Source organism: Geospiza fortis, unplaced genomic scaffold (assembly GCF_000277835.1).
Source record: "Geospiza fortis unplaced genomic scaffold, GeoFor_1.0 scaffold138, whole genome shotgun sequence".
Lineage (NCBI taxonomy): Eukaryota > Metazoa > Chordata > Aves > Passeriformes > Thraupidae > Geospiza > Geospiza fortis.
This window is the reverse complement of record NW_005054307.1, coordinates 5,748,634-5,767,437: the sequence shown is the minus strand read 5'-3', so window position 1 is coordinate 5,767,437 and position 18,804 is coordinate 5,748,634. Positions and strand designations below refer to the sequence as shown.

Below are 18,804 nucleotides of genomic sequence, written 5' to 3'. Positions count from 1 at the left end.
CTTTCCCTTTGTCCTGTCACCTCCTGCTGTTATAAAAAGTTTCTCTTTCTTGTAGGCTCCTTTCAGGTACTGGAAAACTGCAATTAGGTCACCACAAAGTCCACTGTTTTCCAGGCTGAACAAATCCAAATCTCTCAGCCTTTCCTCACAGGAGACGTACTCCATCTCTAATCAACTTGGTGGCCTCGTCCGGACTCACTTCAACAGGTCCATGTCCTTCCTAATAACCAAACTACTGGGCCCCAGAGCTGGATGCAGCCCTGCAGGTGGGGTCTCACTGGAGCACAGCAGAGGGGCAGAATCCCCTCCCTCACCCTGCTGGCCATGCTGCTTTTGGTGCAGCCCAGTTTGGCATGGCTTTCTGGGCTGTGAAAGCCCAGCTCATGGCTGGGTCATGTCCAGCCTCTCATCCACCAGCACCCCTAAGTCCTTCTCAGAAGGGCTGCTCTTGATCTGTTCATCCTGCAGTTCCTCTCTGGAGCAAGCTGGGAAATTTCACAGAAAATAACATGGTACAGTGAGAGAGACCAGTTAATGTGAGGGGAATGTAGAGTCACGAAATTTAGAATTTTGTTATGTCCATTCCCAGCCGTATACAGAGCCACATATCGAATCCTGGGTATTATTGCAGCCAAACAGTAAAAGATAGCAAAGACAGAAGCTGATAGAGAGGGCAGTGTCCCAGAATGCTTAGGAATCTTCTATTCTACAAGATCTAAATGTTGTCAAGCATGCACATAGTTGCTTTGTTAAAAACATCTGCTCTTTGTAACTGGGGCACAATTCCTCAGTCAGATCCGTGGGAAGTACAAATAAGTATTGGCTGCTGCATCATTGAGGACCATCTCACAGAAGCACATCTGAGATCATTGTGCAGTTATAACTGTGCTCATTAATACTTATTGAGAGAAAATCCAAGACATTTGAAAGACCTATTCAGTTTTCTTTGAGGTGATGTGTGCAATTGGTTCTGTGGAATTCAATATAAAGGGAGCATATTTGGTGCAAGACGTGCAGCAGTTTTGCTAGAGTGACATGTTCATATGAGTCCTTGGGTTCATTCTGCTCCTTGCTGGAATGTTGTGTGTTTCTTGCTCACCTCCAGGGAGCTGTTGCCAGCAGCTTCTTCCCTTCACCCTTGATGGCTCTTCCATGGCACTAAGTTTCTTTGATGCCTTGTGAAGGCTGACCTAGAACAGAGACTAGATGGAGTTAAACAATAAAGTAGGTATTTATTAGGAGGCTTCAATAGATCCACCTTGGGAAGTACAAGAGCCCAGCCAGGGCTACATCCGAGATGAACCCAAAATGGTCACAAAATGGACAAGCAGTCGCGGGGTCTCACATTTTATAAGTTCTGGTCTATTTGCATATTGGAGTTAATCATCTAATTATAGCTTTAGGTTATGAAGTCCCATCCTTCTTGTTTTTCTCTCTTCATTCTGTTGTTGTTTGTACTCTTGGGCCTGAGATTTGGATCATTTGTCCTTGGTTCCCAGCTAGAGAAGGAATTGTTTTGTCTACTTACGCTGTGAAGAGAGCTCACCATCCCCTAATATGAAGCTCAGAACTACACACTAAAGCAGCTCCGAATCAAAAAAGTGAAAGCTAAAACCCGAGGGATCATGTTGGATTTGAAAAGATCATGGTAGATTTAAGAGACATGAGAGTCTCAAAAAGGGGCATGAGAGAAAGGGATGACAAGAAGGTGTTGCTTCATTGGCACTACTCCTGGTGTTGGAAGAATGGGCAGTGGTAGAGTTCTGCTCACATGCTGCTTTGTGGAGACCCTACAATTCTGCTGAAACTGAGTTTTTGTAATAGGGCCATTATAGAAGAACAAGAGTGAAAAGATTAAATGGTAATAGATTGTAAGGGATGTGCAGTTGTGGCTACATATCTTATACCCTGTCAGCAGCCAAATAAATAGGCTAGAGATGTGCTGACCTGTTGCATAGCAACCAGGAGGAAGCACAGAACCAAATCTCTGGATGTTTGTGATTTGTAAACCTTTACAGAACAAAGTACAAGACCTTTGCCCATCTGCTCGAAGTGTTCAGAAGCTGAAGGATAAAAATGGTACATTCCCTGAAATGTAACACTTGACAACCATTTTTATTTATAGATAAATACACAGATGCAGTGTAAAAAGCCTGACTATTTTGCCTCAAGGTTATGTAGAAAAAATACTTAGTCTCACCAATTTTACTTAGCATTTTCCTGAATTCATCACACACAGGAGATTCCTTTAAATACTGCAAATGCTGAGTTTTTGCAGCTGCAAATATTTGCTCATTGTTTTGATTTCATAAACATTGATATGCCCATTTAGCAAAATTATTTATGTTATTCGACTGAAGTCAAGTACAAATTCTGATGCATGATGAAAAGAGGCACTCATGTTTATTTAAAAATTGCTGTTGAGATGCTTCTAGCCCCTCTTGCCCATTTGAAGTGTGTTTCAAACATTATTTTCAAATGGTTGTGATACATTAGAATACATTTATGCTAGGGTAGCAACTCCCTCTGGTTTCTTGCAGACCAAAGCTGTTTATCTGCTTTGTGCAGTTTCATACTTTGCATGCACACTTTGTGCAGTTGTGGAAGTCATAGGTAGATCTCATGGGAATTTTTTTCCATTGTAAAAATATATAATGTTTCTAACTGTAGGAAAGATATTAATTTGTACCAAGTAGAGATAAATACAGTACATAATAGAAATGAATCATTTTTTTCCAGTGGAACACTTCATATGTCAGAGTTTCAATAGTAATAGTACTCCCACTCTATAAACCCATTCTTTAAAACCAAAACCACTGAGTAATATATTTTATTGTGCAGCATCCTTTGCATTTCACACAAATATGTTTTGCAGTTTTGGACTCAAGTAACTAGCTATTTATGAAGGCATATGAATAATACATGTACAGCATCTCTAAATGCTAGATGCTGCCTATTTCTTTCAGAGAAGTTCATTAATGAATCAATTATTTATAATTAATTATATAGGATGACTAATGCCATATGTAACTGTATTTAATGTACTCCCTTGGTAATTGCAGCAGAGATAATAGCAAAAAGGACAATACAGGAAGTCACAAACCAGGAAAGACCTCAAGGCTCATGAAGGGTAAAATTTCTACTCATTTTGGAAAATTTCTACTCTAGTGCAGCCTACTGAATGAACAGCATGTAAAAATCCTGCAAACACCAAAAAGCAGTAAAATCTGTAGGCTTTTTTATGTGCTACCAGATTTGGAAACTTAGGTTCCTTTTTAGATGAGCTTGGGAAAAGCATGCAGGGAAAAAGCTATCCTAGCAAATACAAAGAACAGACTGGAAAAGAAGGGAGATCTTATATATTGTTTACTTTTTCTACTTAAAAAGTGCACTGTTGTAATTGTCTTTTTATTTTATTTGATATACATTGGGCATTTTGGGCTTATTTTTTTCTGTATTTAGTCTACGTACACATCTTGCAACTCTTTGTACCTGTTCTTCAGGTTTTATTACTCTAACAAGTATGGACTTATTGGTACTAAAATTCAAGTAAAACTTATTAGATACCTGTGACTGTTTCTGCTGTTAAAGTGTTCACAGAAATGCTTTGAAAAAATATCTGCTCAAATATTGTGCTATTGATCATTGATAAAGACCTTGTAGCTTACAAAGCTGTAGTAAAACTGGCTTGCACCTCTAAAAGTACTTGCATGGCTTTTAGTCCAGTCGAGAATAAATTGCTGCTGTTTGCACATTGACATTCTTACCGCTACCACAAATGAGATGGTTGTGAGATGTTACTACATGTGGGATGAGCTTGGTGAAGTAGTTTGGCATATGTTGTGTACAGCAGAGAAGTTTGCACAAACACCATTATTATTTTAAGATTAATGTAAATTGTCTTTCAAATATCTTGTTTCATACAATGACGAGCGAAAAGGAACTGCTGGGAGTGTTGTAAGGACAGGATTCTTTTCACCCTGAGACATTTAGAATGGAGATTTCTAGAACTTAATGTAGATCACCCAGAGCTGTTTATCATGATTAAAGAGGAATTGGTGACTTTGGGGCATGCTTCATCTTAACTGCTTTTAAACATCTGCTTTAGGAAAAGTGGAATCACGACCTAGGACACCCAGACTGTATTGATGTTACCTGTACTGATGGTAGGGATAGCTCTGCATGTACACTGTGGGCATCCAGGATGCTGTGAGCTGAGCCAGAAGATGGTGCAGTCCCAGAAAGCAGTCCCTGGAAGCCAGTGCTGCATGTACACAGGCCTGGGTAGCTGCCATCGTGCTGGGTCTGGTGTGTAAGTGGAATTAACTGTGTTTTCAAGCCTAAGAGGCATGTTTAATGCGCATGGGGAAAACTGACATCTTGAAATGGAGCACTCCATTTCATTAAAAGGCATGCCACGAGGAGCCAACTATCTTAAAGGAAGGAGAATTTTCTCTAAGTATTCAGGCAGGTGCTCTCTGTGCAAGGTCCTGATAACAAGAACCTGTGCTAGCATGTGTGGTAAGCTCTTCTGCAGTGGGAGGACTCTCTCCCCTTTTCAAACCATGACAATAAACTCAGCCAGACAAGTAAAAATTGATCTAAGATCTAAGATTATGCATCTCCCTTGAACAGGGAAGCCCCAGGCTGTTCCCCTGCTATGATAATTATTTCTACACTTACTTCACGTTCAGTGTGTTTATTCCTCTGTGTTCCTTCTCCCACACAGGGGATTTAATTGCTTCAGTACAAAATGTGCCCCTTAGGGATTCCTCTGACCAGTGCCTTCTCTCAGGCTGGAGATTAGGTTGTGCATAAGCCTTGGGCTGTCATTTTGCACCAAAGAGAATGTTAAAAGTAAATCTCTTTTACTATTTGCCTTTATCTCTCTTGGTGTGGTGTGCCTTTTGGCACTCAGAATGGCACTTGCTAGAAATTTGCTCCCAGGAATGAACAGTGTTACCTCCATGGTTAATGTCAAGCAGAGTGATAAGTACATTTGCCTCCTTGCTTGCTACCAGCTTGCTGGCATCTAAGAAAGGTGGTTACGTACCCTTGGTGTTCAATTTGTGCTAAAATTGTAAATTTGTACCAAAATACCAACCTCCAGTCTGGAGGTTGGTAAGCTATCTGGGGGGCTCAGGCATGACTATAATATATTCAGGATGAAAGCCTATAACTGAGCTCTGGCAACATTCTTTGAAGGAAATTTAATACATCCTCTTTGTTGTATGTAAGATCTATTTTGTTAAAAATAGAGCAAAGTTATAACAGGATTTGATCACCCTGACTGGAGCATTGTAAAAGAGGGGCCAGGCACTAAACCACTGATGCTCAAATCAGGGGAAAAGCTAGTTAGCTTCCCTGACATTAAGGGAATGAATTTTTAGAAAGCCATTCATTGATATCTGACAAACAGCTTGAAAGGGATGCCAAACCCTCAGGGTTTCTGTCAGGAGCCTTAAAATGCATTTGCATATTTTTTGCTGGAAACAGGAGCTCTCTCTCTGTTGCCAAAGTGCAGAACTAAAAGGATGCAAAAACTCTATCTAATCCAAAGGGCTCTGAGGGGTAACTTCATAATCAGAATTCAAATGTGTGCAACAGATTAGGAAAATGACTTCAAATGGGATTTCAGCCATATCTAAAAGAGACACAGAAATCCTGAACAGATTGGTAGGCAAAACATTACCTGCACTGCCATTAAAATGCTTGGGGTTTTTTCCTCTGGGGATTTCTCATGTAAAAAATAGCTCACCGATGTCAGCTGACCACACAGATTAATGTTGTTTAAGGTGCTACTGCTTACTTTTCCTGATAGCAAATGTAATTTTTCTTCTGACAGTTTTGATTTTCTCCAGTTGACAGCCATACCATTATGGATGAGAGTGATAGAGGAATAAAGAAATGGTGGTCCTCCACATGCAGCCAGTGCATCCAGTGGTCCCACTGGTTAGCAGCTGTCCTTCCATTACCATTTTTCCTTCCTATACCATTTGCTGGCAGCTGTTATGGATGGAACCAGAGTCCCCTGGCCTTGAAAGGGTGCCTTGCCAACATGGGCAGCTCTGCTGAGGTGCAGAATCTGTGACAGTGTGAGCTGGAGTTTGAGCTGCTCTTATGCCTGTCCTTTTCATTAAATGGTTTCCTTGTCTGATTCCAAATGTGATTCTATTCTTTCCTTTAAGGGAAATGCTTGCAAAGGCAACAAAGCATTTGGGGCCAAGATTGTGCTTAATGCGCAGGTGGTGTTTTGTTGGCAATATCCTCCATGTCACAGGCTAACTGTCGGGCTTTTATCATTTTGAGGGGGAACCTGATGTGTGCAGTGAAATTCATGATGGGTGAAAATGCCATGTAATTTTTAGAAGATAATTTTACTCTGTGGCCATCCACCCATCCAGGCTGTAATATGAGTAGAGTTCTCATTATGCTAAGGGAGAGCTGACATTCAAATTTCCCATGCATCAAGTGAACAATAGACTTCCATTGTGTGTATATGGCAGTGCCATTGATCTGATTGATCTGGAGTTGCAGCAGAGGATGTGTGAACAGGAAAAGCACAGTTCACTCTTTTCATGAATGTCTATATTAGTCAGAACTATCCTTGAAACAAACTTCTAATAAGAAAATCAGTATTGATACAGTTAGATTACAGTTCATAATGATTTTGGTGCTAGAAAATCAATAAATAATCCGTGACTTAACTTATGGATTTGTGCAACACTGGTGAGGTTTTACAACTGTAGAAAAAGATTGTTATATTTTATTTAAAGATCTGGCTCTGTATCTTTATAGAATTTTTTATTTCCTTACTCTTCATTTTCAAGGCTTATGTACATCCGTATAGGCTGACAGAGATTTAAAAGACAAAGAGTATTTGTGGCTTCACATCACTATTCTAAAGAAATGTGGTTTTAAATGGTGGAAGAGGTCTTTCAGTATTTCAGAAGAAATGTTTTTGCCAAGTTTGTGTGGTTGGCATCAAATCAGGAGTGTTAGGCATGTCTCCTGCCTCTTGGAAAGATGAGCTGAACACAAGACTGTTGGCAGAGCAGTGTGCTGCTTCATTAAAGAGAAACGTTGATGTGCTGGGGTTTTGAGCCTTGTCTGCAGCTTCTTGGGGGAATGGTCCAGCTTTCCCTGGAAAGGGTGGAGGAGATTCCTGGGTGGGATAGCTCAGAGCTTGGTGAGAGTGCTTGCTGGAGGGGTGAATGTGAGCAGGATACTGAGACTGAACTGATGGTCTGTGTGGGACTGTGTTGGTGGGACAGGGGATCCTGCTTGGCAGCTGTACAAAGCACCTACATAAGCAAAAGCTCTCCTGTTTCCATTTTTTGCAAGTAAAATTATTTCTTGTCTATGAAGTATGGGGCTGTTTGGGGCAGCTCTGATTCTGGTACTTGGAATCAATTTGTGGATCTGAGTTCTACACTCTGGCAGAGCTGCTGAAGATCATGGAAATCAAAAGATTTTAGCTTCACTTTGAAAGCATTATTTTGAGCAGCAATAGCCTTGTTTCACAAAGGTAATTTTGTAGTAGAGGCAGTCTGAAAATATATTCCACATTTGGTGATATTCAGGTCTAGTTTCTTGAAATGAAAATTGCGAAGAAAATATTCCACTTCCTACAATGTCAGTATGGTCCAAGGACCAGTGTTTATTTAGAAATATATTTGTTGCAATTTTAGAAACCCTCATTTTGATATCTTTTTTTCAGTAAATAGGGTAATCATTCAATTTTGATTTCTCTATTTTTTGTTTCCAGCACAGTCAAAATGTCAGACAAAAGTGATTTAAAAGCAGAACTTGAGCGCAAAAAACAACGTTTGGCTCAGATAAGAGAAGAAAAGAAACGGAAGGAGGAAGAAAGGAAGAAAAAAGAGGTAAATCTGCAAAACCACCTTTTAGATGGCTTATGCTTGAACAAGGGGCTTGCTAAGGTTTTGACATCTCAGTATTGTATGCCCCAAAGTATCTGTCATGTGGAATGAGATACTCAAACCCACGTCAGACTAACCTGAAAATCAAAAAGCTTATTTTTAGTCAAGAATATTGGGGTGAGGGAATTGCTTTTAAAACCACGGCACTGTCAAATGACAACAGTTTAGACAACATGATGTGCACGTGTATGGAGAAAGAAAAATTGATTTGCCGCAATGCTTTTTCCTGGGCTCTCCTTCAATGGAAAGGGAGTGGAGAGTGAGGAAAGACAGAAAGAGGACTCACATTTTTTCAAGCCATTACAATCTAAATATGTATTTTTGTACTCTGAAGACTAGTTTGATTACTAGCTAAGGTAACAGGTTTACAATTATTATTCTCCAGTAAAGTAAAACATAATTGCAATTGCATTTTCATCTTCTGGCATGGGTGCATCTTTCCGTTCTGTTAAAGTTTGATTGACATATTAGTTTATTTGTCCTTGACAATATGCATTAGGTTTATCATTAAGGGATTTGTACTTCTTTTTATTCAGTCACTTAGTGGAATAGAGGTGAGAATTGACAGGGAGTGGATATTCATTTTCATGCAAAGTCAGAGAAGCATTAAGTGATTATGCTTCCTTTCCTTCAAATGTCAACACTTACTATAGTTTAAAGCACCTGTTATCCTTTACTAATAACTGGTTTCCTTTTAAACTGACACTTTAATATTGTACATGAATTTCATGGAATTATTGTGGAAATGTGATGTGATCCAAGAAATCAGCATTCCAGTTTTGGCTGTCTTTTTAATCTTTTTTCATTTGAGCCACATTTGTGCAGTTACAGCACACGCCCCAGCGAGGCTCCCAGTCCCACTGGGGAAGTCTTCCATAAGCAGATCTTTAAATGGTAATGATTTCTGTATTCATTACTAAAGAACTAGAGGGAGAGGGGCCAAGCTAATGGCTTGAGGGAGCTATTAGGTCTTTTCTCTTTGTCCCCTGACTCTGACTTTATGCCTCATAGAGAACTTATGGTGGTTGAAAATTTCCACTGGCCCTCAGAGCCATGTCTGCAGATAATGCTGCCATGCATAATTGTGTGAATGGGCTGTGCTGTGGTGCCACATGGGCCCAGGAGTGAAGACTGACACTCACAAAGGTGCTTGGCCATTCACACTGGTGCAGGGGAGCTGTCTACAAACCTACATGCTGTGAGATAGCTCATGGGAAGACCTGAGCATGGGAATATGCCTGGGCCTTGACTATAAAATCAATGTTTTCTGTCTGTCTCTGAACTGGAGAACATGAGCATTCTGAATTTCCAGGTTTTCTGTTGTGCCTGCACCAAGATCAACACCAGTTTGAGGAACTGTGCAAGTCCTCTTTTCCAACACTCTGGTTTCAGCAGAAAGGGCAACCTCATTGTGGGGTTCTGGCTAATGCAGGTGCTCCTTCTGTTTTTAGATGCCCACAGATCAGAGTGGGAGAAGGCTAATGTGTGGAAGCTCCAAGGAGGTAGAGATAGCTAGGCAGAGAGGGAAGGGTCTTGTGGACATTTAGTGGGCCAAGGGTGGCTGCCAAAGTCCTGGTTTAGAGATGCCAGTTCTTTCTTTTGCACCCCTTGGATGTTGAAGTTAATGAGTATTTCTTTTCCCAACAAGTTCTTGGGACCAAATGCAGGACCTTAAGCTGCATCACTGAAATGCAATGATTTTTTTTTCTTGATCCTGAAGTAAGTAGGAAAGAGCGAGTTTTATTCAGGGTAATGATACTTGTTGTTTTATGATCAGCTTTTATGTTAGTTGAATAAGTTGCACCTACTGAATGAGAGGCAGAAAACTTCCATGATTGTCCTGTAAAAATTCTTGCAAATATCCTTGCAAAAACCAGCTTTACCATCCATTTAGGGAAAAATACTGTTACTGATATATACAGGATAAATTACCTGAGTTATAAATTACCTAGAAGTATCAAAATTAATTTCAAGTTGTATTAAGCAGTAGTGCATACAAATATTTCCACACATATAATTGCTAGAGCTGATTATATATGAAATAAACTTTTCTGTTTTCTTCTGGTTTACCTCAGGCTGATCTACAGCAGAAGAAGGAGCCGGCTCAGGAAGATTCTGACCTAGACCGTAAAAGAAGAGAGACAGAAGCTTTGTTACAGAGCATTGGCATATCCCCAGAACCACCTCTAGGTATTTAAGAGAAGCACACTGTAAAGCATTTAGCTCTGCCACAACTAATGCTTTCTTTCTACTAAAGCATGCTTGGCTTTTTTGATTTTTGGCTGTATTAGTGAAGTGAACTCTTCTGTTTGAATGCCTGCCATACCATTCACCTATACAAGCTCATGGCATTTTGAGTACTTGTCATTGCCAAAAACATCTGTTTCATTTCTTCAAGAATTTTTTATGAACATAATGCAGGTTGGTTTTGCATACCAGCAGTGATTTCTTTTCTGATGGACTGTTTTTTCTTCTCACTCAAAAATATAAGTGCTAACTTTATTAGCCCCAAGTTTTGTTTCAAAAATTCAAATTAAGCATTTGTAAGGAAGGAGGAGCATCATTATATGGGAACTCTGCTGTGTTTCTTTTAAAATTAAGAACAACTGGAGAAGCAAAAAAAAAAACCAAATCACAAATAGAAAAACACTTATCAACAGACGCTATTGTAGATTTTTGCTCTGATTTCATCTGCTTGACATCTTTTTTGATTTTCATGTTTTAGTTCTAGAACCTGAAGGGTTCAGTTTAAAAACACATACAGTATCTGAGTATGGACTACCTTGATTATGATCTGCCTCATTTATTGAATGGTCCTAAAGTGAGAAATTTCCTTCCCTTCCCCTTCCCCATCCCCTTCCCCTTCCCCTTCCCCCCTCCCTCAAATTTGGGATCACTCTCACTGTTTTAGCTGAAACCTTGGCCTCTCTGGAGCTATCAAGCCTTTTCATTAAGTTCATTGTGACTGAATCTAGGATTTTACCCCTGGTTATTCTTACCAGTAATATATAGGAGAAACTTCAAATTTGATGAAATGTTGAAGTTTTGGTTTAGGAAAGCACCTTATACCTTATGGGTGCACATACATGTAGGTAGTGACATTCTGAACTGGAGTTTGAATTAATTACTTGCATCAACCAACATTTATTGAGAGAAGTATAAGTTATGGTAGAGTGACTAAAGCTTTTAGACACTACTTCTCAGAAGAATTGTCTGACAAGTAATAGTTAGGCTATTTTTATGTATAATAAAATATATTTTTAAAATTATATCATGATACAAAAGTAAGGTCCAAGATCAAATCAGATATATTTTTAATGCATAGCATTAAAATACTCATTTTTATGTAAGAATGGGTATATATGTCCTTATCATTTTATTAAGCAAACACATATATTCATGTTGCAAGTTATCAGTTTTTATCATAGGAATTTTTTTTTTGTTTTATACTGTCAAAGGAACACATAAATTCACATGAAAGATTATTCCTTTTAGTTAAAAATAGTATTTTGTTCTTTTTTGTTCCCTTTACATACACTCACAATTAATATAAAAAGGAGGATTTAATTCCACCTTCACATGATGCCAGGTCTCACTGTGAATATGGAATATGTAAACAACCAGACATACCTGTAACCTGCCAAAGGGCTGTCACAAAGATGAATTCACTTTTCATGCTGCAGTCATTTCTGTGACAGTCTCTAGGGAGAATCTGCATTAAATGCTTGACCATATGGAAAATCCAAATCTCTTGACAGGTCTGTCATTATACATTGTAAGGCATAACAAAGTATTTTAAAGTTTTACTCTGTTAAATCTATAAAAGGAAATGCATATGATTTGAACCAAATGGAAACATTACTTTTGCATTAAACCCTCTTTTTGTGTTTTATTCAGTATGGCTGCTTTGAAGAATACTTGCTTTAAATCTTGACTGGAGCCATCTCTTAATTTTTAATATTTTTGAGAAACCATTTTAAAAGAAATCAGGATATTTTTACTCTTTTATTTATTATTTCTTTGCTGAAGAGCTTTAACTCGGGCTGACCTTGAGCTATGAACTTCCTTTCCTGTTTCAGGAAACAAAACTGCCTTTGCATGAAATATGCTTCAAAAGCCCTGGCAAGGCAAAGAGAAAATCATTTCAAGAGCTTGGGCAAATAGTGTCTAAACCAAGGGAAACTTTTCCTTGAGTGTTGAAATCATGTCCCACCCAAAATGGAAATTTTGTATGACCTACATTACTTAAGAAAACAATCACCAAGTAAACTGTGTATTCTCAGCATCTTTGGGAAATGATTTTAACTTAGCTGATTTCCTTATTTAGCTTTTATTTTTGATGTCATTTCCACACTGCAGCCTTAGAGCATATCTAATGGACACTGGCTTTTGATTTAAATTCAGAATTTGAAAAGTATGCTTGTTCTGTTGCCTACGTGACTTTACCAGAAGAGTTCATTCAGATTTTGACAAGCCCCTGATACTTCTTCATATCTTTAAAATCTTTTGCAAGTCAACTTCAAACCAGATTCAAGCAAACAAGTACTATTTTATTTCCACAGGTATCTTCTCCATTGATTAGCTGTAGATTCCCATTGGGCTTTCAGTCCTGTCTAGATACATGTCAGTTTTAACACTTCCAGAAGACTTAAAATTCACTTGACTCTCTTCCTTTTCTTTTTCTTTCCTTCCTTATTTGCTTTCACCATTTCAAACTCTCCTACTCATCCATCCACTATCATTTTGGTCCATTGGTTTTGATTTGTCTGACACTGCTCTTCATCAGTGCAGTCGCTGCATGTGTTAACATGGGATACCTGTTATTTTCATTATTTAGTCCCAACCCCTATGTCTCCCTCTTCGAAATCAGTGAGCACACCCAGTGACGCAGGCAGCCAGGACTCAGGGGATCTGGGACCCATAGGAAGGTAAGACACAGAGTTAACAGACTTGAATAAATGTGAGGTTTTTTCACTTTGCTCTTACTTGCCCATTTTTTCCTTTTCTGCTGTAAATAAGAACATGCTGTGTTGAATGTGTACGTTTGTTTCCGCATTGTCCACTGGGTGCTACCGTCCAGTAAGAGCACTCTTAGATGTGAGGCAAATAAATGCATGCAGCAAATGGATCTTTAGCTCTGAGCCCCAAACCTTATAGTGGAAGCAAGAGCTGAATTCACACTTCTGAAATGGCCTACAGAAAGCTCTCATGCTGATTGGAAATACACTAGACAAAACGGAGATGTGCCCAGGGGTAGAACCTGTTATTCATGCTGAGTCTCTCTGTTCACATAACTGATCCCCTTGGCATTCCTCCTCACGTAACACCAGGTTGCCTCAGGTTGCTGTGACTGCTCATTGCAGTGTGTGCCACCGACAGTGGCAGAGAAGAGGCTGGACAGGAGCAGGCTGAAACATCCCAGGACCCACTGGCAATTCTGCCTTGGAAATTCTGGATATTGGAGAGTTTCATGCAGAATGGAAGGGAAGCAACTCTGTTCTTGTTGGAAAGTGGAATGTGTGTGAGGGATGGAAACAAGAGTAATCTTATTTTTGTTTCCATGGGGGAAATAAAAAATGGAGTGGCAATCCCAAAATAATTCCTTCTTATGAATAGAAAAGAAAGAGAATGTGAGGATGTTGCCGGTAAAGAAGGGTATGTTCAAGTAAGAAGAGGTGCAAGCAGCTATACTGTATGTTTTGAAAAATGTAAAAGACAGATCCTAATAGCTCTTTTTGTATCACATTAATTCAACATAGGGCTGAGCTGCCAGCTCATCCTAGTCTGTGAGCCAAGACTCTGCTAATGGCTTGAAAGCACAGTGATTGCTCTCTGTAGTTAACAGTGCTCAGTAGACATCATAGAATACCTCTCCAGACATAGACTGTAATGTGACAGAGCTTCAGGTCACCAGATTTCATGCCACACCAGCCTACTGCTTAGTAAAATCACATTTCCATAGCAGAGAGTATGCTGTGTCCCCTTCAGCCAGATGCAGACACTCTCCCTTGTGATGTAGATGCTGCACAGCTGATACTAAATCAGCTCAGCCCTGCTCCCAGGTCTGCTCTCTAGAAGTAGTGGAGGTTGCTAAGTGAAAAACCCTAGCCTGTAAGACGTAGCAGTTTAAAACACAGAAAATAGTGTAATTCTGCCTTCATAAGTAAATGCCGTAGATTTCAGCAAGTCTACTTTGAGTAGAACAAAAATCCTTTTTAAGCAGGGTAGAGCCTGCTGTTCAGTATGAAGCTATTTACCACAGTCCTGTGTGAAAGCTCTGACAAAACTGGGTGGAGACTTCTGAATTCCTGCTTTTCCTCTGAACCTTAATGCTGTAACTTTTTTACTACTAAGGTAAAAAAAAGGCTCTTGGAAGAATTTATTTGGCTGTTACCCACGCTAGCATTTTGGCTCTCTGTCAGCAACGAGCAGTGAAAGCACATGACCACGTGTCCTTTCAGAGGAGAATGGAGTTTGTCCCCTTCCTCTGAGCTCATGATGTTCTGCATTCTGGGCTTTTATTTTGGATCCATTTTACAGCTTCCTGTGGCTGTACTAGGAATTCAGTGGGAATCCTGAGACCTTGCTTGTAGCCTCCCAGTTTGCTTGGCATATTCTCAGGTATTGAAAGGGCTGTGTTGTGTGCCAGGAAGGCTGCTTGCAGATCTTTGCCTGCAGCAATTGGGCTAATATAAATTATGTCTGGTTTGGGCTAATGGAAATTATGTCTGGTGCAGGCCCTGGGGAATGTCTACAGCCAGTGGATAGATGTGCTCAGTGTTTGTGGGAACAGGTGCACTCAGGCCTGCATGTGTGATAGAGTGGTCAGACTTGGAGAGGAAGATGTTGTAGAACTGTCATCACAGTGGGTAAATAGGATGAAACCACTTCAGCTGTTTTCTCTGATAGGTGCCCAGACCATGCACCTAACTTACTTTGACTGCTGCATATATTATTGCCTGTTATCTGTATAAACAAGGTTATACTGCTTAATTTTAATTTATGTTTTCATTTCACTTTCTGTGATAGAGGAGGCGCTTCTGCTGGATCCCCTGCCATGCCATCATGCTTGTTAGATCTTTCCCTTTTCTGTACTAGGCTGAGCTCAGGCTTTAGAGGAGAGCAGATTAGTTTCAAAGCTGCTAATGCCCCAATCTCAACGATCACAGCTTGTCCATTGTTGCTGCTGCTAACTGCTGCACGAATGACAGGCTCACACAGCCTGGCAGAAATCCTGTGGGCAGTCTGATTACTCATTGCTGAAGTGTTCCCCAGAGGAAGATGATGGATATTAAAAAAAATAAAATAGAAGTTGTGAAGTCACAGATTTCGGCTTGTTACAGGAGAGAGGCTCTGTTGAAAGCTTTGAGGAATGCAGGAGGTCTTCAAAAGTTCCCATGAGAGGGACCAGATTCTGGTACAGAACTAGCTTGTGCTCATGCTTCTTCGAGTTGTTGGTACTTCTGGTAGTTTTTAGACTTAATCTGTTGGTCCCATTGTCCCCAAGTATATTTGAGATATGCTTTGATCAGCAAGCATATGTGATTTCTTATATAAAAATGAATGTAGTTCAGCCAGGTTTACACAGGTTTATGACATCTGCTTTTCAGGAAAGAAAATTTATAAACTGGAGAGTTTGTACACTGTTAAGTAGTTGTAGTCCTGGAACCACAGTTCTCAGTCTTACTTTGCAAGGTGAAAACTGACTGGTCACTTGCTCAACAAGTGTAATAGCTGCATAGGAGCAAACAGGCTCCTCCAGCTGAAAATGTGAAAGCAGCAAAGTGTTTGGTATTGAAGTTGGAGAAACATAAAACAGAAAAAATTTCAATAGAAGGACAAATTCATTGCTAAAGCAATTTACCTAAAGACACTGTGGGATCTTCTATCACTGGTTGTTGCTTGTCCAGGATAATGTGTGTGGCAAACAGGCAGATAATAGGTCAAACAATAGCTCATTCATAAAGCTGTGCAGCCCTTTTGTTGCACAGGAAGAAAAGCTGCATGGTCACAGTAGCCACTTCTGCTGTGGGACCTACAGACTAGTAGTGCTGTTATCCTTCAGGACCATTGTCTATTATCTCCAGCACAACAGCCAGAGCACTGTTGTCTTTTTTCTGATGCCATTCACAGTATTAGGAGAAGAGATGGGGTGGACTTTGTAATAGCACTGAATTGTGGAACCATTTCTGTCTTCCTCATCCCAGGTTTCTATGTTTTGTTATTTTCTTTTGCTGCTTAATCTTTAGTACCATTTTGCTATTTGTCACTTGGGAAAACATCAGGTTTGAGCAGCATTCCAGCTTCTGTCTGAGCCATGACAGCAACTGTAAGAATAAGCAGATGTTTGATGGATAACTGTTCTAGAAACTGCTCACTGAATGCTTTCAGTTGGACAGGAGAGCCACATTTTAGATCTGTTTTTGTGGTCTTGGGGATCATTTCTGGGTAGGCAGAGATGTGTTGCACTTTGATTCTGGTGCTGCTCTTAGTTACCAGGCTACACTGAACAATTTGTTGGAGCCAAGTTGTTGCTCAGAAAGCAACTTAGATATCTGTCTCCACATTGCTTTACACATCCCACTTTGCTTTTTTTGATGCTTCTGTTGCTTGTGCTATACAGATAAGATGGAAAAATTACAGAGCCTGAGCAGATACCTATGTCTGAATAGATGGGTCATTGGTTCACAGAGCTTTCTTTTATGATGTGTTCAGACATGACTAATTTTTCATAAGACGGTATTGCAGGATTGAATGGAGATTCTCCTTGGAATAGCGTATGCTTGGCTCTTTCAGGATGTGTTTTGGTTTGTTTAGTATTTTGTAAGCATTTTGATGATTCCCTGTGTCCTCTTGCTGATGGTCATCTTATATATGCACAGACATGCACCACTTCAATGGAGATTTGAATGCATGTGAAGAAAAGGGCTGAGGTAAAGGCATTTGCTGAGAGGTCCTATGCTGTAGCACAGTGTGAAACACAAATTTGCCTCTATTAATATAAAATTCCTTTGTAATAACTGTATGCATCTCCCTGGTGGATGCTCTGAACTTTTGCTACCCTAGTGTGCTAGAGAGGATGCTAACTAATATAATTGAGGCACCATGAAACGTGCCCATGGAGACGTATGTTCTGCTATTCAGCATACCTTAGGCATTTGTAAATCTCATTTTTGCAGCACTGACAGCCTTGAATTTTGGGTTTGTGTTGTCTGAGGAAGTGCACAAGGACAATCCTTATACAGTGCCTCAGGGGCAGGCAGTGCAGTGTAAGGTTTTGTGGGCTGAGCAGCTCCCTGGAGAGACCTTGTATCCTGGCTCAGATAGGGTCCATCTGCACTTTGCATGCCAACCCAGGATAAGATAGCAGAAACAGCTCTGTGCTGGGAGGAGGTGCTGCTGTGGCTGGGTAGTTTTCAGGGCTCACCCCAGCCTGCACTGGTGTGTGTCTGTGTTACCTACAGAGGCTCCTGTGCTCACCTGGCATGTGGCATGCTGGGAGGAGCTCCATTTGGGGACCAAGGTGTGATTTATCTCTGTGGCCCATTTTGCCCTGTATCCTTCACTGCTCCTATGTGTTCCTGGGAACATGTAGGATGCTCCCAGCTAGTTTCACTATCCTACAGTAGTAGGCTTGGACAGTAGCATCTCATTTATTGTGAATTCTGTGTGTGTATGTCCAGTGGAGTCCCATGTGTGCAGCACTTGCTGCTGTGCATTGGGGAACATGAGAATCCCATTAGACTGGGTGTAAGGTTTCCTGCCTTCCATCTGCTCAGTGAACTGCACCAGGCTCAGCTGTCTTGGATGTGTAAAGGTTAATGGTTGCCCTTCTTTCTGCAAGAATTTTGTCTGTGCTCTTTTGCTTTCCAACTTGTGTATTTTGCTGTGCATAAGTTTAGGTACCTGATTATTTTGTGGGCTCACATAAAGACAAAGATATTAATCTTCTGATGACTGCTTTCAGAGGATGGTTATTTCAAAATGGTGCTTTATCTGCTAAAATAATGTAAGCCGGATTATTTTGTGCTATTTCTCTCATAGCCCATTGGACTGTGCTGTGGATTTGTTTGGCTACAGCTACTCATTCTGTAATTATTATTCTTATTTGGATTAGGGTACAATGTGATACTTGGTTTAAATGGTTCCTACCTGATTTGTGTTGTTGTTCCTTTGCTATCACAGGTTTTGAGATAAGTTTTATGTACTGAAATCGATTCACTTCCTTCAGTGTATGAAGCGTACTTGCAGTAAAGCAGGGTTAGCCCTTCTTTGGATGAAGCTCTAAATATTTAATGAAAGTTCCTGTGAGAATGAGCTTGAGCATTGCATTAGGTAGCAAAGAAAACAAAAAATAAAGGGAAACTGGATTTCTCAAAGAGATTTTTTTAGCAGTAAAATGCTGGAGAAGTTAGATCACTCTGGAATCCTGATTGTCTCATCATCACTAGTTTTTTAATTCTGCATAAATATGTTAAATGAGCAATCCTAGATATAGAACAGCTGTCGTCAATGCTGGAGCACTTTTCTCTAAGGAGCAGTATGGTCTTTGGCTTTGGCTCGTGGCATGATTTTTTTGTCCACAACACCAGTTCATCTTGCAGTCACTGTGACCTCTGAATGTTCCCAGTTGTATTCCAGAGAATATTGTAGCAGCTGTCACATTAGGTTGGATGTCCTTACTGATAAAGAGTTGAGAGCACGTCTTCTCTCTCATTCTGTTTTGAAGTTTGCTGACAGTATTAGTCTGCATTTGTGTATGTTTTCATCAGATGTGATCCTGTGTTCCTTCCATCTACCATGGCCACTTTGAGCCATTTTGCTATAAGAAGAAATACACTAGGATATATTTTCTTTCTAT

General features: G+C 40.1%; 1 protein-coding gene across 2 annotated transcripts in view; it reads left to right on the top strand.

Annotated features, from left to right (window-relative positions):
* Positions 1 to 18,804, top strand: part of DYNC1I1 (dynein cytoplasmic 1 intermediate chain 1) — a 183,524-nt gene that overhangs the window by 7,851 nt on the left and 156,869 nt on the right. For both annotated transcript variants that reach the window (XM_031066801.1, XM_014312120.2), the window contains 3 exons: positions 7,769 to 7,886; positions 10,019 to 10,133; positions 12,781 to 12,871. In XM_031066801.1, the coding sequence (XP_030922661.1) occupies positions 7,779 to 7,886; positions 10,019 to 10,133; positions 12,781 to 12,871 (314 nt within the window). In that variant the 5' untranslated portion in view covers positions 7,769 to 7,778. Of the gene's footprint in view, positions 1 to 7,768; positions 7,887 to 10,018; positions 10,134 to 12,780; positions 12,872 to 18,804 lie in introns of those variants that run through there.